Here is a 23873-nt window from a genome sequence, read left to right as displayed (position 1 = left end):
TCTCCAAAGCATTTGATGGACTCATACGCCCAAGCCTGTAACACGGGTGTAAACCCACTAAGGGTGTACGATTTCCCCGTAGGCCTCAACATCTTTATGCCATCAACAAGGGCTTCAAATGCTGACCGACCCATGGATAAGTCTTCATTGCTTCATCATCAAAAACTCTTTTGGCACTTTCATATGGAATTCTAGAGTTATGATGCAAACCATAAAGTCCAATGTGTTGAAGAAGCAACAGCCCCAACCATTTACGATGATTAGGGATTTTTCATCCCTAGCACACTTTTAATGCTTCCCTGAGTTCATTTAATGATGGACCTTCCCCACCAGGCACTTGCAAAAGTCTGAAGAATGCTTTGTGTTCCTCTTCAAGTTCAACCCGTTCTGTCGGCATTGGGTCTATGTTTAACCCCGTGACATGAGCAAATTCATTCAACCCAAACCTGATAGGTTGACCACCGACCACAAACCAAAGCTCCTTCTTATGTACCCTTAACTGGTTACATAGTAGGAAATGTACAACCTTACCAGACTAGACGAATTGGCTATCAACTAGCTTAGAGATTATTCCAATAGGTACTTTCTTCGTTTCATCCCACGCATCCTGTACTATTGATTCTCTAATCGTAGGGAAATCTCCCATCCTGAAATTGGTATTAATTTCTCTAAACTCTAGATTAGAGTTTTCTTCAGCGTATAGTCTTGGGGGGTTCTTCAGAAATAATCACCATCGACATATGATAAATAATATAATTCATAAGTAAATCATAAAATAAATCAGCCATAACATAAAACAAACTCATACACAAAGCATAACATAACTCAACCACAAATATATAACTCAGATCTAAAGCACAAAATAACTCAGTCACCAATACAAAACTCAGCCGTAACTAAGCCACATCAACAAACAAATCAGTCATCGAATCGAATAGATCTAACAAATCAGTTGTAAACCCTAAAAGTAAATCAGCCATCGAATCGAATAGATCAAACAAACCACGGTGACAATCAGCCGTAAATCATCGATAAAACCCCACATTCAGCCGGAAAACTCGAAACTAAACATTCGACACATACCGGAACGTTTAAACGAAGACGAAGACGACAAAGAGAGAAAGAGAGCGACGACGAAGAAAGAGAGTGCGACGACGAAGAGAGTGAGTGTGACGACGAATAGAGAGAGAGCGAGCAAATACGGCGAGAGATGACGGCGAGAGATTGACGGCGACAGAGTGGACAATGACAGGTGTGACCNGAAATCGAAAAACAAAGCCCAAGAGGTAAATTGTAATTACACCCAAGACACTAAACATTTGAGTAATTTTTAAAAGATTTATAGATATGAGTAATAAACCAATTTTTGGATAACAAGTAATTCATTCTTAATAATTTAGTAAGACTTTTGATAGTTTTCGGTGGGTACGGTTTTGTGTGTCGTCTCTCTCATCCATTCGTTTGTTTGAACTGAACTCGTAGGCTTTAAAGAAAATGTTTCCTATTGTCTCGTGCTCAAATTCCTTGATAGGATCGAGTAAGGAGAAGTAGTGTCTCTACTTCCCACTTTCTTATTTCCTTGTTTGTAGGATCGTGAGCGATCAATGCTATTTGTATTTAAAGACATGTACTTCAACAGAGAAGTTATGAAGAGAAAATTGCAATAACTTGTTCTAAAGTCTTTGAGAACCAAAGTGTTCTCGTCCTTTGTTCTTGATAACATTGATTGTCCTAAATTGGGACCTATCATTTGGTATCAGAGCAGTTATTCTTGCTTTGAAGAGTGACCAAAATTAGCATCACTGCTAACATTTGGTATCAAAGCATTTCTATTCATCTTGTTGACGGCATTCTCCCACAATCAACGTTTAACAGAACACCTTCGAATTTCTATTTCACTATCCAAAAAAAAAAAAAAAAAAAAAAAANAAAAAGAATCCATGGAGCTTTACAATGAAAGCTATGGAGCCCCTATCTTCGATGTTTATGACGATGAAGAGCCAACGTTTGATGTCACTGATGATAACTTGGCGGTTCTCAGATTTGAGTATTTTGCAAAAAATATTCAAGTCATCGACTCAAGGATCAAAGTAGACACATTTTCTTTCGATGAGGTTATGCATGATTCAAGTTTTGCGCCTTCACGAAGGAAGATCGTACCACTACATGAGTTCAATGAGGGATCTGATCATGTTGAAGCCCTTATCACACGTCTTTGGGTCAGAAGTGTTTCTTACAAAACATACAGGCCGGCCAATTCTGCTCCGACGCGTTCATTTCAAAGGCATGAACCACCGACCCCAACACCAACCAAGCTCGGCGAAGAAGAACCAGGTCCTGGAAAACCACCACCACTACGTGATAAGAAGATTTACACAACTCGTTGTTTTGTGTCGAACCTTGAGGACAAGGTTCTTTGGAGGATGGGAGTATTGATAAGATCATAACCGAACCAAACCAAAGAAGATGCTTAGTGGTTTCCTTAGTTTTAGGATATCAAGACCACGATTCCATATCCCATTTTATTAATTATGTTCCTTGTTTCTAGGGTTGGTTATCAATCTGTTTTGTTTCGTTTGTGTATTTAAAGACTTCAATGTCACGTTAATGGAATAGACTTGAATTTGACAAAACAGAGTTTATCTCTTTGGTTTCTAGTTCATGTGTTAGACATAACACAAATCAATTGTGCACAACCAACTCTGTTTCTGAGATTGTGCACAACCAACTCTGGATTTGTGTTTAGATGAATTACATCGGTTGTGCTTTCCTCGTTTTGTGTTATGTCTAACACATGAACTAGAAACCAAAGAGATAAACTCTGTTTTGTCAAATTCAAGTCTATTCCATTAACGTGACATTGAAGTCTTTAAATACACAAACGAAACAAAACAGATTGATAACCAACCCTAGAAACAAGGAACATAATTAATAAAATGGGATATGGAATCGTGGTCTTGATATCCTAAAACTAAGGAAACCACTAAGCATCTTCTTTGGTTTGGTTCGGTTATGATCTTATCAATACTGGTACGGTTATTTTAGATGAATAATTCTTGTACACAATCTTTGCTCATAAGTTGAATAGTGACATGTTTTCGGTTTTCCTATAGTATGTTACACACACATATATGGTTTATCTAGAAAGTGGAACAAGATGTGTATATGTCTATTTGTATGATTGTATCTACAACAAAACACAAACGAAGACATTATTTATATGCAGTAATTAAGTACAAACACAAGCCTTAATTAGCACTACCTTATTTATATAATACCCATATATCAAAAGCTTTACCCCTGTAAGTAGCAAAGTTGAAGAACATATCCTTCGGGTTTTATCTCGGCTTCTTATGTATCTGTATCGGACCTAGACTGCCCTGAGGAACTGGCCCGGGAAAACCTCCTCCATAAACCGGGCTCGGATTCCAAAACCCGTAATCACCATACAACTTTGGTAGAAAGCTCTTGGATTTCACCTTTAAGGAAGAAGAATCTAAATCTTGAGATGGATATTTGTTGATAGAAATAGAGGGTCTTGCCATGACGGTCGAGATGATGAGCATAGCAAGGATAGTTATGCCAAACATTTTAGATACATGAAAAACCATTATCATGAAGGAACTCTTACGATCTGCATGATGTTCCTACCTTTTCAAAGCTATTCAAAACCAGATTAGATAGAGGATTACAGCTCATATCTTGTTTTATTTATGTTAATTTTATATAATTATGAAACAAACTTGTTTTATATCAAATGTATAGTGTAATTAAGAGAGGGCATTTGAGGATACAAGTGGTTTTTTTTTTGGTTTATCACGTCATATGAATGAGAAAGTTCATGAGGTTTGCATGTACTTTCTTTCTTGTTTGTACATTATACGCGGAAACGATACTACGTTGGTTATGAATTCTCAAAACCAAGGTTTAGGCCCAGAGTATGATAAGGGCTTCAATTAGTTTTTGCGTTTATGTTTTTTTTTTTTACCCTTTTAGGTTTTGTTTGTCAAGTTAATAAAGAAAGCATAATGTTTTGGAGACGTGAGTATGCCTAAAAGAAAGCATAATTTACCCTTTTAGGCATTCGGGTACCCGTTCGGGTTCGGATCGGATATTTCGGATTTTCGAGTTTAGAGGTATAAGACCCGTTCTGGGTATTTCTAGATTTCGGGTTCGGATCGGGTTTGGTTCGGGTATTTTGGGTCTGCATTTGGATTACCCGAAGTTTACAAAACTCAAAATTTTAGTATCTAATTTAGTCTAAATTATTCAATAATACGCAACATATCTGAAAAATTTAGAGTATTTTTAACCCAACTTTACTAATAAACAGTTTAAATACTTCAAATTATCTAAAATATCTAAAAATCTGAATATTTTGAACACTTATAATATTAAAATTATAAATATTATTAATATATTACTACTACATATTAATAATGTGAGTATATTCGGATACCCGTTCGGATTTCGGTTCGGATCGAGTTCGGGTTCGGGTTTTTGGATTTAGAGATCTAGAATCCGTTCGGATATTTTACAATTTCGGATACGGATTCAGATCGGATATTCGGATCCAAATCCAAGTATTTTACCCAGACCTAATTTTCATTATAATTTATAAGGGTCTCTTATTATAATCAAAATTGGTTTTGTAGAGATCGTAAATGCAAACACAATTAAAAAAAGTAAAAGAAAACTTTCGTTGCGTTTATTAACAGTAACAGCCATCTTCTCGTAAAGAAATAAATAAAGTTGTTGTTTGAAAATAGAATAAATAAATGGTAAAATATATAAGTATGAACCTAATAATAATTATATAGAAAATAACCAAAACCTTAGAAAATTTAGTGGTCAAGACCTGAGTACCAGAAATGATCAATAATAGTGTCAATATAATTAATAACTCGCCGTTATTTCAAAAAATCATCATTATATTTCATAACAATAAATACAGAATACAGAAAAGGTTAACAATAACATTCAGTTAACAAATGATATCATCATTTGACTTGACTACAAATACATTATCTATATATCCAAATCCTTATTTTCAGAAAATGGGTCATCATCTATTTAAATATAATATAGAAATATTTATTCTAAAAAATATTACTACTATTTCTTAAACAATTAATCTATATAATAATAACAATTTGAATAAATACCAACAACGTTTATGAGTTTTCGTCGTACATTTTCGTAAAAAGATATGTTGTATTTTTTAAAAATAATTTATACGGTTGCGTCTGTTCATTATAAAGTTGTATCTTTTCAGTATTTTTTCATCACTATTTTTTGTTTTAATAATTGTGTCTATTCGATATCCATGTCTTTTGAACTCTCTATATGTCTTTTCTTCGATAACTTATTTTTTGTTAAAACATAATTTATGTTTATAATAATTCAAAATAATTTATATAAGATCAAATAAAAGTGACAGGTAAATCATCTATTTATCGTTGAATTAGATAATAAGATTTATGAAAATTAGATCAAATTTGGAAAAAAAAAAATTTTAATGTAATTAAGTATAACTAGCAAATGCATTTCGAAAATGTTAATATAAATAGAAACAATATTTGGCTAAAATTAACTTTAAAATATCATTAACTAGTTAATAAAAATTGATATACAGTATATACTATTTGACAAGTCTCTCTACAATTTTTTTTTTAATGGAAAAGTACCTGCTAGAAAAAAAGGAAATGAAATCATTAGATTGTGTTAATATTAGGTTAATAAAGTAACATGGCGCACGAGAGCTCCACAGCCGCTTCAAGTCTTCCTAGTGTAACGACTAATGATCGTCGTGGTGGTGGTCATCGCCGGAATATGGACTTAATCAGCTCCTTGCCGGATGCGATACTCCAACATATCCTCTTCTTTGTTCCGACGCAACTAGCCATCACAACTTCTGTCTTGTCAAGACGATGGAGGCATGTATGGTCCGATACACCTTCTCTTTCCTTTGATGATAGTTATAGGCCGCAAGTGCATGCTGCTTGGATAAACGAAACCCTAGATCGCTACACAGCTCCTAAGATGACCAAGTTTCTGTAAATGCGGATGAGGCAATAATAAAGTGCAGAAAGTAAAGAACATAGGAATTTTGTTAACGAGGATCGGCTTTTCCTACTCCCCGGGACCACATCCAGATTTCGATTTCACTAGAACAAGAAAGCAAATACAACCTATTCGCAAACGCGTAAATCAAGCACAACCCTCTTAATTCACCGCTCCGTTCTATAACATGAAATCTTAAGGATAATTCTCTACCCTTAACTAGACTAACATCAAACCTAGATTTAAACCAAGATAACCTAACCTTGAGCTAAACTCCCCCTGAGCATAGAATTTAGATCTTCAACTCTCTTGAGTAACCTTCACACACACGTCACACCGACGGACAAAGAAGCTTGATCACACAAGCACCAAAACCGCGAAACTAAACCGCACACAATGAGAAAGCTCTCTAGGGTTTTTATCTTTATCTCTCAACTCTCTTACTTCTCTAGGACGTGCCCAACACCTCCTTATATACTCATCAAGACTTCATAATCACCATAGGAGAAGATTTTCAAATTCCATAAGAAAAGAACTTTTTCCTTTTTGCTATTTTCTTTTTCCTTGTAAAACTCTAATTTAATCAACCCAATAAATAGTAGTTTTCCTCTTCAATTCATCCTCAAATCTTCCTTCAATATTGCTTTCTCAAACCTTCTAGAAACTTCTCACACACATAAAACAACAACAATCATGTATCACGTCTTGAATCACATAGACACTATTTCAGACAAACCAATACATCTTCATTCTCCCCCTTTTTGACTATGCTTGTGAACTCATCAGTTCAAACACCTAAAACATCACCAAACGCATCTTCATTCTCCCCCTGAATGAGTCACAACATAGTCAAAACTAACTGGAAAATTCTCCCCGTTTTGCAATACGTGGTTGATAACCTAGTACACCACCTCCATAGAACTCATCTTTTCTAACCCAAATCTTGTTGCGCCTTAGACCTCCATGATTGACTCCTTGAATGAATCTGAAACAATTCCTCTTAATATGTCCTTGAACTCCACAATGATAACATGTAGGACCTTGAAACCTTAAATCATAAGCATTCTCCATTCGGCTCTTCTCTCTCAACAATCTGAAACATCTTGGCCTAATATGCCCAACAATACCACAATGATGACAAACAGGTCGAAAAACGTTTCTAGGTGCATTCTGCTCTTTCACAAAAACAGTCTCTGAATCAGTCTTTGATGTAGTCTTTGAAGCAGTCTCTGACACAGTTCCTGATGCAGACGTGATTTTTCCATTTGAAACAAACAGCGGATCCGATTTTGAAATTTTTCCTTCATATCCAAGGCCACACTTATCTGTCTTGCCAATACTCAGAATATGATCCAACTTCTTTGTACCATTATTAAGCATCCTTAAATTCTTTTGAGTTTCTTCAAGTTGCACTTTAGCTGGTAATGCTTCTTCTTCCTTTTATGTTGCATATTTCTCTGCTTCAACGACTTTAGCCTCTAAATCGAGCTTCTCCTTAATCAAGATTGAATTATCATCAACTACCTTAAGCCAATGTGCATACAACTTCTCATAACTCTTACCAAGTTTTTCATAACTCATATCGTCTCCATCACTATCACTATCAGATTCATGTTCAGATACAGTTGCAGGTTTTGCTGCAGGTTCAGAAGCAGTTGCAGACGCTGATGCAGACACTGATTCAGAACTATCTTCAAAAGTTGTAAACGCCACAAAATTCTTCAGTTCTTCTTCTTCATCTGAATGAGTTTCAGAATCACTAGTAACAACATTCATAGCCTTCTTCTTATGCTTTTGTAGATTGGCACAATCAGGTCGTAAACTTATACAGGTGGTCATATACTCAGACAAACCAATACATCTTCAGTTTTATTTCAAAACCACAATGTATCACACTGTTGCCGACATGGAAAGGTGGATGGAGTTCGTCACGTCCCGCAACGTGGAGAATATATTCCTCTGCGTCGGTCGAAGTTGTGATTATTATTATTACTATAAGATTCCTGATTTCTTCTACACCAATTCCTCTATTAAGCAACTCAGCTTTGAGTTACCACGTTCTTATATGATTCCCTCATGTTCTGTATCTTGGACATCGCTAAAGAAGTTGTCCTTGTCTAACTGTTCTCTCTCCAATGAAACTGCTGCTAAGGTTCTATGTGGTTGTCCGATTCTCGAAAGCTTAAAATTGGATCATTGTCCACATCTTAGGGTTCTTGATCTCAGCAAATCCCTGGGCGTGAGAACATTAGAAATAGCCTGCAGCCGTTTTCTGACGGGGTCAATGCAGATTGTGGCACCACATGTCCATTCTCTCAGAATGTGGCACAACTATCAGTTACCATGTGCTTTAGTTGATGTCTCGTCTTTAACTGAAGCTAAAGTGAACATTTCCTGTCACTCAGTTGGAGAGACAATCAATGGTTATGATCTATTTCAATTCCTTCGTGAAATCCTAGAGAAGTTGCAAAATGCAGAGAAGCTTACTTTTGGGTGCTACATTCTTCAGGTATGTTTTAGGATCTAGTAACGTCTACAACTCTCTTACTTACTTTACTAATGTTGGTTTCACAGTTAACATGTGCCGATGGATTAGTTTTCATGAGGCCTGTATAAGTTTACGAATCGTACTAAGAAATATTTTGTTTTGTGGTTCACTTTCTCTTATTCTAGCTTTTATGTGTTGCGGAGGTTCGTGGTATTACTTTTCCGATGTTGAAGATAAAAGCTTTGATTCTTGAGACACAGATCTTTCAGTGTGTTATTCCTGTTATAGAAAGACTGTTGCAAAACTGTTGACAGTTCATGCAAAGACAGAGGTTCGTATATTTACCATAAACTTCTTCTTTTATTTTCCTTAAGCCTCCCTTGTAACTATCATCGAGTTCGAATAATCCAAGAACCATTTTTTTTTTTTTTTTCTGTTGGGAAGAACTATTGTGACGACTTCGTGGGCGTGGGAGGTGGTTGGAGATCAAAAGATGAAGTCTCTTGGAATAGATCCCGCTGGGAATTAGAGGCGAAGCACGTGGCTTCATTTGTGGAACTTGTGCTTACAAACGCAAAGGCATTAGACAAGATGGTTCTACAGTTATACGGAGATTACCCTAGTTTTAAGTTTGAAGAGTTGGTTCAAACACTTCCTCACAACAATACTGTCTCCATTGTGTTCTCAACCACGCAGAATGGCACACATCATATAAGTGGTGAATCATAGGGTTTAGTCTTTTGAGTCTTAAATGAACATCTTACATGGAACCTCAATTAATTAACATACAGTGTGTTTTTTTGTTTTTTCGTTTTTTACTTACACGTTACACCCATTGGATCTGAACCCGGTTAATGACACAATGGCCATCTTAGACTGCACGTTTTTAAGCACAACTTCATCGGAAATAAGAGTAAAAATCTAATTTATTTACAATTTCTAAGCTTTTAATTGTTGTATAAATTATAAAGTAAAGTGAATTACACCTTTTTTTTTTCTTTTCTTTCTTCACAAGAAGCCGGTTTAACAGAAATCTAATCATACGGTTTGTGAGGATGAACCGGACCGGAGTAGCATTTAGACTTATGGGAGATCAAATCGTTTAAAAGAAGAAAAGAAATATTTTGAAAATGTCACGCAGAATACGAGGGACTGAGGATTGTACCTTCTTTCTCTGCAAAAAACTTAAACGTTGATTTGACTCATCTTCAACGTACTACTCTCTCTTACAATGTTACCTTACTTTTTCTATTTACTAGTCTTCACTCTCTCTCTCTCTGTTCTTAGTTTTTCTCTCTCTTTTGAAGCACAGATCCAACATCTCCTCCTCTTCAATGGCTGCCGCTACTGAGTTCCAGTTCCCCCCACGTTTCTTCAAAGTTTTCGTCTCCCTTTTTAGCTCAGATTCCATGGTAAGATGTTCTCTTTAGTTTTTTTTCTTTTTCTTTCCAGGTTTATCTGTACATGAGCATACCATTCTTGGGTTGGAAAGATTATCTTACTCTTGTTGGTTCCTTACAACTACGTCTGATTAAACAACACTGTGGTTTAAGTTTTTTTTTCGGTGGGCTTATCTGCATTTAAGCTCCTGTTAGTATAGATGTTGCTCTGCCGTTTCTAGGGTTTTGCTCTGTTTCTTCTTACCCCTTTGGTTTCCTCTGTTTTTTTGACTAATGAGTAAAGATTATAACTTTTCTGTATGAGTCAGCCTATTTTATGAACTTAAATCTAGAAATGTTTGAATATTGTGACTGGATTCTATCAAAGTAGAGGTAGTTTTGCTCAGATTCTGTTTTTCCTGTTGATGAATAGATTCTATACATGTGTTCTGCTTTCAGAAGCTTGTCTGCTTATTTTAATTTCTCTCTGGATGCTTAAAGTTGTAATTTTTTTTACTGAGAAGCTTCTTATAGGGTTTGGATTGACTTCTTGAGACTGTATGCTTTGATTTTGTCTGGTTCCGGAAAGTTGACTCTTTTAAGTTTTTAACTGTCCCTACGCTTTTGATTGAAGATCAAATCTTGTTTGTATGTGTTTACAAAACCCTCTGCTATGGTCAGAAGTTTCACTCTGACTTGCCTTAGAGTCTCTCTTTGTATGAGTATTTTCTTGAGTGTTGGCTTTTTGAGTTGAGCAGGTGATCCCAATCCCCTATGACGATCATCTTCCACGTCTTTTGCCCAAAAAGGTGATACTCCAAGGACCTGGTGGACGCTCTTGGAACGTAGCGACCGAGATAAGGGGAGGGGGAGATGAAGTGCATTTTGCACAAGGATGGCCCAAATTCGTCGAGGATAACACTCTTAACGACGGAGACTTTTTGACCTTCGTGTATAATGGTAACCACATATTCGAGGTCAGTATCTTCCGCAGTGATGGATGTAAAGAGACTAGCGAAGTCTTTGAAGTGAGTGAGGACGAAGGAGACAGTGTTTGTTCTCTAAGCAGTGACAACACAGAGACTCGTTCAAAACCTGAGATGGAGAATCCAATCCCGCAAGGCACAGACAAAGGTTTAACCACATTGTTAGCTTTTCCTCATCACTTAGATTCTTTTGTTTTGACGACTCTTTGAGATGTTTTTTCAGGAAAGTCAAAAGTGGAACTTGTGGAGGATTCTGATGAAGACGAGGATAGTGTTTATTCTGAAAGCAGCGAAGAGACAGAAACAGAATCTGACAGTGGCTCTGAGTTCAGGATAGGCAAGACAACCCCCAAACGCAAAAACAAAGGTTAGGTTTTAACCACCACCCATTGTTAGCTCTTTTCATCACTTGAGTTGTTTTATGTTAATTGCTTTCGGTAGATAAGTCTGTTTCGTTTGCTGTGATGTTTCCAGGAAAGAAGAAAGATCAGGAAGTTGTGCCTGTGGAGGAGGAGTCTTCTGAGGAAGACGGTGACGGTGACAGTGACAGTGATTATATTGAAGCGTTTGGTCAATTAGCTGTTGAAGACGAATCCAACAGTGAGGACAGTTCTTATGCTCCAGAGGAAGAAGACACAGCCGCCAGCACCACTTGCGTCAAAGCAAAGGTGGCAAATCTGAAGAGGAAAGGTAAAATAATACATTTAACTTTCATCAGTTTGATTGTCTGTGAGATGCTTAATTATATTAATGCAACATTGTTTTGTGTCTTATTATGTGGAACCAGATGCGGCAAAGAAGAGGAAGAAAGGTAAACAAATCATTTTCTTACTTTATAAGGTGATTAATTTTATGGGATGCTCATATAGAAATGCTTTTTGTCTCTTGAGATTTTTACAGTAGATCCCAAGATCAAAAACCCTGAGACCTATCTCGATGATCCGAAGAACATACACTTTGAGACGAACGTGAAGAATAGGTTATACGAGCTGGTAAGAACTGCAATTATAAAATAATTGGTCCTAATAAGATACTCGTAATTTTAAACCTAGCTAACGTATTTGTTTGATTTATGTGCCTTTAAAAACGTAGTTGGTTCATGCACAATTGGTGAAAGACTATTGCTTGAGGTTTGGAGACTATGTTGACTACATTGACAGATTTGGGAAACTTAGAGCGAAAACAGCAAAATGGAAGGATCAACGTGTGTGTATCAAAAGATGGATGCGCATATGCAAGAGGAACAGACTGACGAAAGAGGACCGCGTTTTGTGTGAGCTCTTGCGTAGGGGTTCTTTTGTTTACGCGATCAAACTCCATGTAGTCCGCGGGAAAAATCTGTAGACGCTGCCATTAGTATGAGTAGAGCGAGAGAGAGAGAGATTGTGTTTCTCATTATGATTTCATCTTGTTGTTATCAAGAAAAGACCCATTCTCAACCAAACTTATGAGTTTTCATTATTGTCTACATCAGATTAACTAACTGTTTCTCTTGTTCTAGTATGAATCTTATTTTTAAAGGACAAGATCTAATCTTTGAGATATGTTGTAGCTGTGTTGTACCGATTTAGTTTACATTAGTACTTATGTTTTTCAGAACAGTAAAACCGCTACATGATAAATTGATAGAATATGCGAAACATAACAAGAACTGGAGTCAGTAAAAGTCTTAAAACAATAGATAATTAGTCTTGAGTGTTTCAGATGGAGTAAGATGCAAAGATGAGATCATCGATGAATTGGTAAAAACTCAAAGGAGAAGAAACAAAGGTAGAAAAAACTCTGTATCTTATTCTTAGATTTTCTTGAGCAACTGATTACGTTTGAAGTTGCAATGGTTTGCGTGAATCATGTGGTTGATACATGAACCGAAGGAATCTGTGTCTGTTGAAGATAGATATGAATCTTTAGGTACTACAAGATAAAATTAATGAAGCGTTTCTTAAATTGGTAAGTCTTTTCAACTTTTTAAGGGATGGTTGTGCAACAAAAGTGATTCAGGAGGGACGCAATACGAAACAGACAAGAGAAATAGAAAGCAGTTATAACACCACTTTCAACCTTTCTCTGTCTTCTTATTCATTTACACCATTCATCTTCTAATTTAAAATCCCAAAAGCTTTTCAACACTTTAAAACTTGTCTCTCTGCCTTGCAACTTTAGATCTTCTTGAGCTTGAGAAGGTTCCTGACTCTGAGAAGTAATGTTAATAAATGTCGAAAAATAATGTTAACAACTAGTATACATTTTTCCTAAAAAACAATTTTGACATCAGCGATAACTTTAGTCACTACTATACGTACTCTATAAATTGGGGCATGTATGTTTTAAAAAGCTTTGGAAATTGGATAGCCAAAATTATTGTCAGAGTATTTTTTGTATTTGCAAAGCATTCTTATGAACGCATAGTTTGCTTTGACTGTACGTACGTTCCATAGAAACAAAAATAATGGTAGTGTATATTTGGAAAAGGATATACGATGAATGAGTCATGAGAGAGAGTATGGTGTATTTTTGGAAACGGATATACGATGAATGAGAGTATGAGGCTAAAATTAAGTTTCAAGATTCATAGTAATAATTTAACATGTGTTTTGAATGATTTATATATAAGTTAACCATATGATACGCGCCGAATAAATGAGATTTAGTCAACGACGGACACGCTTTGATCCAAATGTCTCCCATGTCCCGATCTTGACCCCAAGTCTCCTCCTTTGTTATATTTCCCGGCACCTTCAATATTTTAATTTGATTTGCAAAGATCCTTTATAAAGCATATAGTATATTTTAAAAAAATTTAAGATACTCTTATCAAACATGTGAGTATCATTCATGCATCAAACCACTGTTTTGTGTTATGTCCAATCTGAAGCGTTAAGCTTTTTCTATTCCACTCTTGGCATTCCAAACACTATGATACAAGTTATTAGTCATATGATTAAAAAGATAAGAAAACATTCAGCGCGTAAGACGTAATTAGATGCATCTCTGAAGAGATAATTAGGAATAGTTAAGTAGTTGTCCAAAACTGTATTGTTTTTATTGCTTAAAACTGTATGACTTCGGTCATGGGTTTTGAAATGTTAAGTTTTTAATTAAAAACCAAAAAAAGTAGTTGTCCAAAAGAAATGAATCCGAATAGAGTGACACGACTACCGTGTGTAAAGTTGTGGCTCTTTTATTTTCGTCGGAATAATTTTATTAGTAAGGGATCATTTTTGTTACAGTCATCACATAACAGATCAAAGGCTCATCGATAATGAACAATTCATGGAACTAAAACAAGATTAGCTACGTATGATTAACAACATACAATACAATATCCCTTTGTCACATGATCAGAGCTACGGAAATGATTCCTCTATTTGCATTTATTTTTTCCATTCCAAAATTTGATTCAAATTATTAATATAATTCCGGATTGAAATTTGAAGGAGGGCTAAGCTAAGGGTTGTTTAGTCCAAGAAAACCTTTAGCCTCTACCGTAAAAATAAATTAATGCAATTTCGATCTCCTTATACTTTTCATAGCCAATTTGAGTCCAAAATTTAGCCATACTAGCTAGCATGTTTCAAAAGAAAAAAAAAATGTATAGGTTACAAAGTTTTGTATATATGGAATATTTTAAAAATTATTTTGGAGTTTCTTCAAGATTTTAACTAATTTGATGTATTTTGTGATGATTTATTTTATGTAATGTAATTATTTTTTAGTTATTAAGTCAAACGATTTATGTAAAAATACAAAATAAAAAACGTAANCCAAGTCTCCTCCTTTGTTATATTTCCCGGCACCTTCAATATTTTAATTTGATTTGCAAAGATCCTTTATAAAGCATATAGTATATTTTAAAAAAATTTAAGATACTCTTATCAAACATGTGAGTATCATTCATGCATCAAACCACTGTTTTGTGTTATGTCCAATCTGAAGCGTTAAGCTTTTTCTATTCCACTCTTGGCATTCCAAACACTATGATACAAGTTATTAGTCATATGATTAAAAAGATAAGAAAACATTCAGCGCGTAAGACGTAATTAGATGCATCTCTGAAGAGATAATTAGGAATAGTTAAGTAGTTGTCCAAAACTGTATTGTTTTTATTGCTTAAAACTGTATGACTTCGGTCATGGGTTTTGAAATGTTAAGTTTTTAATTAAAAACCAAAAAAAGTAGTTGTCCAAAAGAAATGAATCCGAATAGAGTGACACGACTACCGTGTGTAAAGTTGTGGCTCTTTTATTTTCGTCGGAATAATTTTATTAGTAAGGGATCATTTTTGTTACAGTCATCACATAACAGATCAAAGGCTCATCGATAATGAACAATTCATGGAACTAAAACAAGATTAGCTACGTATGATTAACAACATACAATACAATATCCCTTTGTCACATGATCAGAGCTACGGAAATGATTCCTCTATTTGCATTTATTTTTTCCATTCCAAAATTTGATTCAAATTATTAATATAATTCCGGATTGAAATTTGAAGGAGGGCTAAGCTAAGGGTTGTTTAGTCCAAGAAAACCTTTAGCCTCTACCGTAAAAATAAATTAATGCAATTTCGATCTCCTTATACTTTTCATAGCCAATTTGAGTCCAAAATTTAGCCATACTAGCTAGCATGTTTCAAAAGAAAAAAAAAATGTATAGGTTACAAAGTTTTGTATATATGGAATATTTTAAAAATTATTTTGGAGTTTCTTCAAGATTTTAACTAATTTGATGTATTTTGTGATGATTTATTTTATGTAATGTAATTATTTTTTAGTTATTAAGTCAAACGATTTATGTAAAAATACAAAATAAAAAACGTAATTTGTCGACCTCCGTTCTCTATTCCAAATAACTTACAAGAAAATCTAAACATCTATTATATTGGGACATAAAAAATATTGGTTTAGAATTATAAAAAATTGTAATTCACAAAATAATATATTTATAATTAATGTTTAATATACTTATTTTCTTAATAAGTGTAAACCCTACAAAGATTTAGTGAGGAACATATTGAGTGTATTACTGTTTATAACTTCTGATGGTAACTCAATTACAACATTGCACTTTTTCAGCGACTTGAATTAGTTATTGGTAGTCCGACCGGTTTTGATTTAAAATTATAATACGTATTAAATCTAATACTAATATAGGTCATTGTTCAAGAAAACGCTAGGAGATATGTGAGTGGTGAGCCGGTGATTCAGCACTTAGCACTTAGAACACTTAATCGGAATCTAGACAGTTTAGACATTTACAACATAAAACATTATATATATAATATTATATATAAAATTATGTAAAAATATATGCTAGAAAAATAAAAAAAAAATCATAAATCATAAACAAAAGTTAGAAAATACATTTATTTAAGTTACATTAACTATATAAAAATGTTTATAATTATGTATATAGATATAAAATTTACTAATTTAAATATATATAATTAAAACAAAATTTATGCAATTTTAGGCGGTTCAAACGTTCATTTAAGTGTTTGATGAGCATCTAGCGCCTAGATGACGCCTAGACCGTCTGGAACGCTTTTTAAAAAATACATCTATATTTCTGTGAAGTCCAAGTAGTTATGGTCCATTCGCCTCAAAGTCCAAATGTAATTAAATAATGTGAAATTGTGAGGAGGAAGAGTCTATCAAACTTTGAAAACAATGTGGAGTAAATGTATTGCATCCCTGTTTTAGAAATCGCTAGGCGCTAGTCGGGCGGTCGGAGTGGACCTAGCGCCTAGCGAGAAAATCGGAGATTAAACGGGGATTAATCGGGGACTAGTTTTAGGGTTATTTTATTAAATTAATAAGAAAATAAAATATATAGTATTATTTATATGTATAATTCTGTTTATTTTAAAATAAAAATACTAAATAAAATATAATACTACAGTTTTGTCTTTGAAATTACGGTAAACACATAAAAACATAATTTCAAAGAAAATTTATGATTTTTATTAAAAGTTTATACAATAGTTATTGTAAAACATCATAAACACTTAATTTAAATATCTAAATAACAAAAAAAAATACATATTTGATTTATATTTAACTCTAAAAATAATCATTATAACAAAATTAAGCGATAAGTAATCGGATTAGACGATTTATAATCAAATTAGACAGGTATAATTAGATAATAGATGTTAGGCGGGAATTAGTCATTAATCGAGGCGGAGAAAGTAGATCTAGCAATTTTACGGAGCGTAATCGGTATTAGGCGGGGATTTTTAAAACAGGGATTGCATTTGATCGAACGGTGTGCAATCGTGGAAACCGGTAGCATAATCCCGTATTTTTATATTTTAGACATCAGTATTATTGTAGTCTTATGTTTAACTATGTAAAGTATGATTCTCATCTGTTTGTTCTCCGACAGTTTTGCACCCCTGTGTCTTTGGTTCCAGTCTGGTCTAAACCAACCCGTTCATTGTTTATTTTGTTTTTGTCAAAATATGTCCGTTTTTTACGTAACACATAAGTTAGTAATCATTCTTTGTTTTCTTTTCTAAATAGATTTATTTTTGATTTGGTTTAATTCTTTTACCAATTATTTATTAAGGCGTAAAGCGGTAAAGGCTGCATGTGTACTTCGCCAAGCCCATTCAGCAGCCGCATGTGAGACCAGTTTGAGTATTTGCAATATTGGCACGGATTTTTTTTAACTTTGCTACATGACAGTAATACCTTTTTTTTAATCACCCGTACAAACACTCTTAAAAGAGAAACACCAACCAGAACCACCATACCAACATCATATACGAAAGATGACATGTATTGCTTTGGTTTCTTGTTCTAAAAGTAGATAAACTTATATTGCATATATGTTCAATCCAAAAGACAAACGCGTTTAGAAAGATTAAAGGCTACTATTTATTTTGTTTGCAAACTCATAGGTCATATAGCAACGTCAACTTCATTACTACTAAGCTATGAAAAACAGAATTAAGTATTTTGGAACAGCAACTATAAAACTATAACTTATTAGAGTATATTATTATTTGTCTATATCTACATTTTCATTATTGTGGATTTGCTGAGATATTAATTAATAAATATGATGTAAAGGAGGTGATTGTGTTGAAGTTTAAAATATTTAATTTCGACAGCTTGTCAAATTAATGATTACTAAAAAGTTAAAAGATAAGTAATTATAAATCAATTAGTTTGAGCTAATATGTTAATTGTTATACTAAAGTTATATAAATTCATTGAAATATTCAATTGATAATTAACTAACACATGTCTTAAGTTATTTAAATTCATATGAGCTAGAGCACATAATTTCTATGGAAATTCGCCCTCTCTTTTATTTACATTTGTATTTTAAGATAGAAAAGTGTAAAAGTTATATTAAAGAAAACGGTAGACCCATTTTAATTCAATAGTATTTGTAGCTAAAGTTTCACACTTTTCTCATAAATAAAGATTAAAACAATTTAAATCCGGGTATTTAGTAGGAAATTATGTTTGCTTTAATTAGTAAATATAATAAAGATTACCAAAAGATATATCATTTGGCACGTCGTGTCCTATTTGCAATTTCATGTATAGTACTAAATTAGAAAAGAAGACAATATAAACCGACACGTGTCAAGTAAGCGCGTGGGTCCTCATCGCACGCAGTATTTAGAAAATCCATATAATACAGAAATTAATTAAAAACGTTATACAAATTTGAAATAAATATTTTATGAAGGGGAAATAAAAAAACATTTAAGAATAAAAGCACAAAAAAGATAATAGAAGAAGAAAAAAATAAAAGAGAAAAAAAAATTCATATCACTCTCTCACTTTCCCCGTTCGTGGAGACAAAAGCAAGATGACACGTAAGTGGATATTATTACCAAAACTGCCACTCGGCCGCCCCTTTAGTCAAAACCGCGGTTGACTTATACATATGTTGTTGTCTTTTGTCTCCCTTCTTTATAAATCAATCTCTCTTTGCTCACAACTTCACACACCACAAACCTCTCTCAAGCTTCTCTTCCTCATCTTTATTTGTTTATTTTATTTTATTTTGTTAACATGACGCCGACAGTTAAAACGGCGGCCGTCAAAACCAACGACGGTAACGGAGTTCGTTACAGAGGAGTGAGGAAGAGGCCATGGGGACGTTACGCAGCCGAGATCAGAGATCCTTTCAAGAAGTCTCGTGTATGGCTCGGTACTTACGACACTCCTGAAGATGCGGCTCGTGCCTACGACAAACGTGCCATCGAGTTTCGTGGTGCCAAAGCCAAAACCAATTTCCCTTATTACAACAATAACAACAACAGCAACGAGAGCTTGAGCCTGAGCCATAGCACAGTTGAATCTTCGGTTCCTGATCTCAACAACCGTGGATCTGACTCCATCAGTTCCAGATTTCCTTTCCCGAAGATTCAGGTCAAGTCTGGGATGATGGTGTTTGATGAAAGGAGTGAATCTGAATCGTCGTCGTCTGTGGTGATGGATCTTAGCTCTGAGGGAGGAGGAGGACGACGTGTCGTCTTGGACTTGGATCTTAACTTCCCTCCTCCACCTGATCAGAACTAATGATTTTTATATATTGGGATTTTAATTATAATTATTAGAATAATTAAAATGTTTCTTGATTGAGTATTAATTGATCATCAAGTATACTAGAAAGATCATTAAGTTTTAAGTGGTGCCAATTGTTTTTTTGCCATCAGCAGATTGTTTAAATGAATTTTAGTTGTTGATAACGTGTTTTGTTCTAATCTGCTGATGTCTTTTTATATTATTTTTAATTAATTGTAGTTCTGATCAAATAATACTCTTGTTTTGGCATCAATCTCTCTGATGAACACATCTAACGTCAACATTAACGGCAGAACTATTAGTATGTTCTTAGTCCAATTCTATTAATTAAAAAAGGAATAGTGGGTTTAGATCAATAATTTTGGTTTTGAGATAGAATTGATCTAAAACTCAGTTCTCCTTTCTTTCCTTTCATCCTTCTTTGAAATCGAGAGCACTATAATTAGTTTTTCCATTTTTTTTACTTATGATCTTAACAACTGATCTAACATTATTTTCACTATATATTTAATCTATTTTTCTATTAATGATGTCCTAAGTAAGTTGATCTTATGTTTTGATCCATATCCAATTGGTTTTGATGAAATCGTAGAATTCAACTTTTCTTGACACACACAAAAAAAAAAGAACAAATGGAGAAAAAACTCTATTTGGGAAAACAGGATTATTGATCAAAAATTGAATTTGTTGTTTCAGAATAAGTCATCTTTTTGTTGTATTGTTTCTTGTTCTTATGGAAGATATATATATATATATATATATATTATGTTAATCTGCTGTTATTAAAAACATATCTCTTGTCTAAACAACACATGGGTATGTATGATTTTCATACGAATATAAGATTTTTTTCATGAGGATATATTTGTATTAATCATGACATAAAATTTTATAATAGAGAAAAAAACATAGATATTATATCATAAAACAGATATTTATAATAGAGGAAAAAAACATAGATTTAATTAATTCTTTTAATATATCTTAATAGTAAAAATGTTGGAAAACAATCAAACATGATAAAAGTATACATTTCGGGTTTTAGTAATTCCATTTCAGTATCTATATGACTATTTCTTCAAACCTATATTGTATACATGGTAAATTGCTTGTTTTGACATACATATATGAAGAAGGGTCACATACTATTCTATACATATCTGAATTATTTATTTATTTTTTGTGGAAAAAAAAATCTGAATAATTTATTTTTAATGTGGTGAACATGATATTCACTATTTTGTTTGTATTATATTAATGTTATGTTCACTATTTTGTTGAATAAAACAAAATCGCATTTAAGAATTTATGTGTAAATATGTATATAACATTTAGTGAATATTGTTAAAATCTTCGTTTAGAAACCAAAGGATATCTCAGTTTGCAGCACTTTCCTTGCGTTGATCCCATACAGTAGCACAAAACCATTTTCCTTAAAAATTTATTTGTGTATCAATTAAAGTTCACATAAATAAAACTTAATCTCTTCTAGTGTGCAAAAAAGTAATTACATCTATATACTAGTGATTGGGAGTTATCCGTTCAAGCCTTCTTGATTAAGAATTTTAATCCCTGGTAAATTTTGATACTCTTTTACCGAGAAGGTCTACGACTAAGTTCGATAGCGTTGAATTATAGTTGTCAGATGATATAAGCATTCAACTAAGTTTACGACACAACTCAGTAAAATATCTGTAATCAGAATATCCCCAAAATGGATTAGTTTGAGTTCAAAGCGGATGAGTCTCGCAACTGGCGGAGACTTGCCAACCACCGAGCAATGAGCCTCTTCGGCGATTGATTATTTAATTAGACAGGTCGCCATCAAATGTTTCACTTGTTAACTCAAACTATACTTGGACCTCAATTGCTTAACAACCCATCAGTTCTTTTGGGCCCAAACATAGAACCACATTTAATGTTGAAAAATGTGAGTGAACTCTCAAAATAGTAAAAGTAGCGTTTGTTGGAATTTGCTCCATTTCAAAAACCAAAAGAAAACAACACCTGTCAACAATGTCCACTGTTTTCAATTAAGCTTACATAACGAGATTTAATATATTGGCTTATGATTAAATAAGTCTCAATTCATAGACTAAAATAGGCAAAATATTCATATATCAATACCAGAAACCCAATTTTCCCAAAACCAGGGATTGTTTTTGTTTTGGACTCTCCTTTTGGACATATCTTCGAACCAATACATACACGGAAAAGGCATTACTGATTAAAAACCTCAAAAATGGTCGGCCACTGCAGCCACTTAATTGTAATTACATGACTTTCTCTTTTGTCAAATAATTAAATAAACCGTAGATTTATGAAAAACGACGATAGACTCATAAAGAAGGACCAACGCAGTCACTTAAGTTTGCGAAGATAAAAATTACTAGTAATAAACAACTAAAATAATAATTCCAAAGTTATTAATTATTACTTTACTCGTGTGCGATAGCCCTGTAAATATCATATATATACACTGTTACGTGAATTTTATCATATCTATCTGCAATAGATAGTAATTGGTTAATCTCTTATAAACTGTCTATATTTTATCTTATTAGACGTTTCTATACATTGGTAAAACATGAGCTGATAAATTATGCGACAATTCAAAAACAATAATTCCTGTAATTTTATGGGAATACTTTTGTTGGCGTTCCCTATAATAATATGAAATATTTCGAATAATATAATAGACACGTAACTTGTCCGTAAGTGAATTATGCCAGTCCAAACTCACACGCTTGCTCTGTATTGATGTCTCTCACTAGTCTCTATCTCTTTTGTTTGTTTCCTTCCTTTTTCACAGTCTTTTGTCGTGTTTAGAGAGAGAGGGCGCGTGAGTCAAAACAGGACCTCTTGCCAAGAGCTGCACACAAGTCAGTCCGTACTTCACGACACGCCATAGAATACGATAAGATTCAAACCCCCTCGAAACCGACATAAGCGACGGTCGTAACACAATCCACAAACATCAAAATTATCATTTTCTCTAGATGCACATGATCGAATCCTTAAAGATACATACGGCTTGTTGATAATTAAATAAGTTTCTTTTGTTTTTCCCGCAACATGGATCTCATAACGATCGATCTTATCCGTCTCTTACATAACGAACAAAAGAAGGATAAAAGAACTACTAAAAAAAACCTCAAAATGATATTTGCTAAAAAGAAGAGACTAAAAAGTTAAAACAAATAGTTCCACACCGAAAGATGTCTAAAAACGGCGCCGTATATAAAAGTCCGCTCAAAACGGCACCGTTACATCGACAATGATACTTTTGTTTTACAGCCAAAGCGGCGGAGGCTCGTTGAGGTCAATGGCTAAGCCACGTCTCACCGTAGCAGGGGAAGAAGGAGAAGGACTCATTATAGGAAACCCAACAACTCGACCACCAGGTGATGACGTGGCAGCGTTAGACGAGGCGGTGAAGTAAAGCGGCGCTTCGGTGGAGGTGTAATCTGAAGTTTTGTCGTTTAGCACTCCGGTTCGTAGAAAAATCCGGTGGTGTTGGTGTTGGTGATGGTGGTCGGAGACAGTAGGAGGAGGAGGAGGCGCGGCGAACCAGAGCTGTTGATGTTGATGGTGATGGTGTTGGTGTTGGCTATCTGCGGCGGAGGCGGAGGGAGCGGAAGGGATGTGGTTGAGGTCGAGAGAGAGAGGAGAAGGGAAGTTAGTCTTGGCTTTGATACCACGGAGGAAACGAGCGGCGCCGTCGTAAGCAAGAGCGGCTTCTTCGGGAGTGTCGAAAGTGCCTAACCAAACCCTAGTTTTCTTCCAAGGATCTCTTATCTCAGCAGCGTAACGACCCCATGGCCTCTTTCTTACTCCTCTGTAATGCACCTCCTTTGCGCAAGTCGTCGACGTCATTGTTAAGACTTAAAAAAAGAATCGCTCTCTTCAGAGGAGAGACGAGAGAATCTAGAGAGAGTGAGTAAGGAAGAAAGAGGTTTTGCTTTTGTTGACTTGTTTGACCCAAAATGAAAGAGAGAGTGAGTGAGTTTAAAGAGGAAGAGGTGTGTGTGTGTGTTTTGTAGCAGGTCCACTTGAGAACACCCGTAATCCTCGGCTTCCTTGACAATTTATCTTATTTTTTTCTAAGCAATATAAAATATGTTTTGCCAAGTTAACAGTAAAACAAAAACTGATATACTACTAGTAATTTGATTTCTAGGATCGAGGTTTTTTATCTAGGTTTTGCAAGGATCAAGCACCGTTCGATCTTTTTGGCTGTTGGGCGATGTGTGACTATTGTTTTAATTATTTGAAAAAAATATACTATTGTTTTAATTATTTAAGAAAAAAAAAATCTCTTATAAAGTGAATAAATTGAATGGACTATTATGACTATGTGAAAAAACATTATAATCTACCAGACCCCCCCCCCCCCCCCCCC

At 34.3% G+C, this 23873-nt stretch overlaps 4 protein-coding genes and 1 pseudogene across 4 annotated transcripts; 3 read left to right on the top strand and 2 right to left on the bottom strand.

The window, feature by feature from the left end:
• Positions 3101-3640, bottom strand: LOC104741448 (annotated as a pseudogene).
• LOC104743585 (probable F-box protein At1g60180) lies at positions 5749-9280 on the top strand. Its single transcript, XM_010464648.1, has 5 exons — positions 5749-6055; positions 7935-8572; positions 8638-8673; positions 8737-8832; positions 8996-9280. The coding sequence occupies exons 1-5, from the start codon at positions 5749-5751 to the stop codon at positions 9278-9280; spliced, it is 1362 nt and encodes a 453-aa protein (XP_010462950.1).
• Positions 9840-12350, top strand: LOC104741447 (B3 domain-containing protein At4g34400-like). Its single transcript, XM_010462324.2, has 7 exons — positions 9840-9963; positions 10689-11064; positions 11140-11283; positions 11391-11606; positions 11704-11727; positions 11817-11908; positions 12009-12350. The coding sequence occupies exons 1-7, from the start codon at positions 9886-9888 to the stop codon at positions 12258-12260; spliced, it is 1182 nt and encodes a 393-aa protein (XP_010460626.1). The 5' UTR covers positions 9840-9885; the 3' UTR covers positions 12261-12350.
• On the top strand, positions 18875-19724 carry LOC104741446 (ethylene-responsive transcription factor 11-like). Its single transcript, XM_010462323.1, has one exon. The coding sequence runs from the start codon at positions 18956-18958 to the stop codon at positions 19463-19465; it is 510 nt and encodes a 169-aa protein (XP_010460625.1). The 5' UTR covers positions 18875-18955; the 3' UTR covers positions 19466-19724.
• On the bottom strand, positions 22478-23559 carry LOC104741445 (ethylene-responsive transcription factor 12-like). The gene has a single exon (XM_010462322.2). The coding sequence runs from the start codon at positions 23345-23347 to the stop codon at positions 22763-22765; it is 585 nt and encodes a 194-aa protein (XP_010460624.1). The 5' UTR covers positions 23348-23559; the 3' UTR covers positions 22478-22762.

Source organism: Camelina sativa, chromosome 14 (assembly GCF_000633955.1).
Source record: "Camelina sativa cultivar DH55 chromosome 14, Cs, whole genome shotgun sequence".
Classification (NCBI taxonomy): domain Eukaryota; kingdom Viridiplantae; phylum Streptophyta; class Magnoliopsida; order Brassicales; family Brassicaceae; genus Camelina; species Camelina sativa.
This window is presented reverse-complemented; position numbering and strand designations above follow the sequence as displayed.

Excerpts from the sequence above, each read along its gene's own strand:
- LOC104743585 (XM_010464648.1), top strand. The coding sequence starts at position 5,749 with ATGGCGCACGAGAGCTCCACAGCCGCTTCAAGTCTTCCTAGTGTAACG. Across the intron at positions 6,056-7,934 it reads TCCTAAGATGACCAAGTTTC|ATTTCAAAACCACAATGTAT; the intron begins TGTAAATGCGGA and ends ATCTTCAGTTTT. Across the intron at positions 8,573-8,637 it reads TTGGGTGCTACATTCTTCAG|TTAACATGTGCCGATGGATT; the intron begins GTATGTTTTAGG and ends TTGGTTTCACAG.
- LOC104741447 (XM_010462324.2), top strand. The coding sequence starts at position 9,886 with ATGGCTGCCGCTACTGAGTTCCAGTTCCCCCCACGTTTCTTCAAAGTT. Across the intron at positions 11,607-11,703 it reads GGCAAATCTGAAGAGGAAAG|ATGCGGCAAAGAAGAGGAAG; the intron begins GTAAAATAATAC and ends ATGTGGAACCAG. Across the intron at positions 11,909-12,008 it reads AGAATAGGTTATACGAGCTG|TTGGTTCATGCACAATTGGT; the intron begins GTAAGAACTGCA and ends TTAAAAACGTAG.
- LOC104741446 (XM_010462323.1), top strand. The coding sequence starts at position 18,956 with ATGACGCCGACAGTTAAAACGGCGGCCGTCAAAACCAACGACGGTAAC.
- LOC104741445 (XM_010462322.2), bottom strand. The coding sequence starts at position 23,347 with ATGACGTCGACGACTTGCGCAAAGGAGGTGCATTACAGAGGAGTAAGA.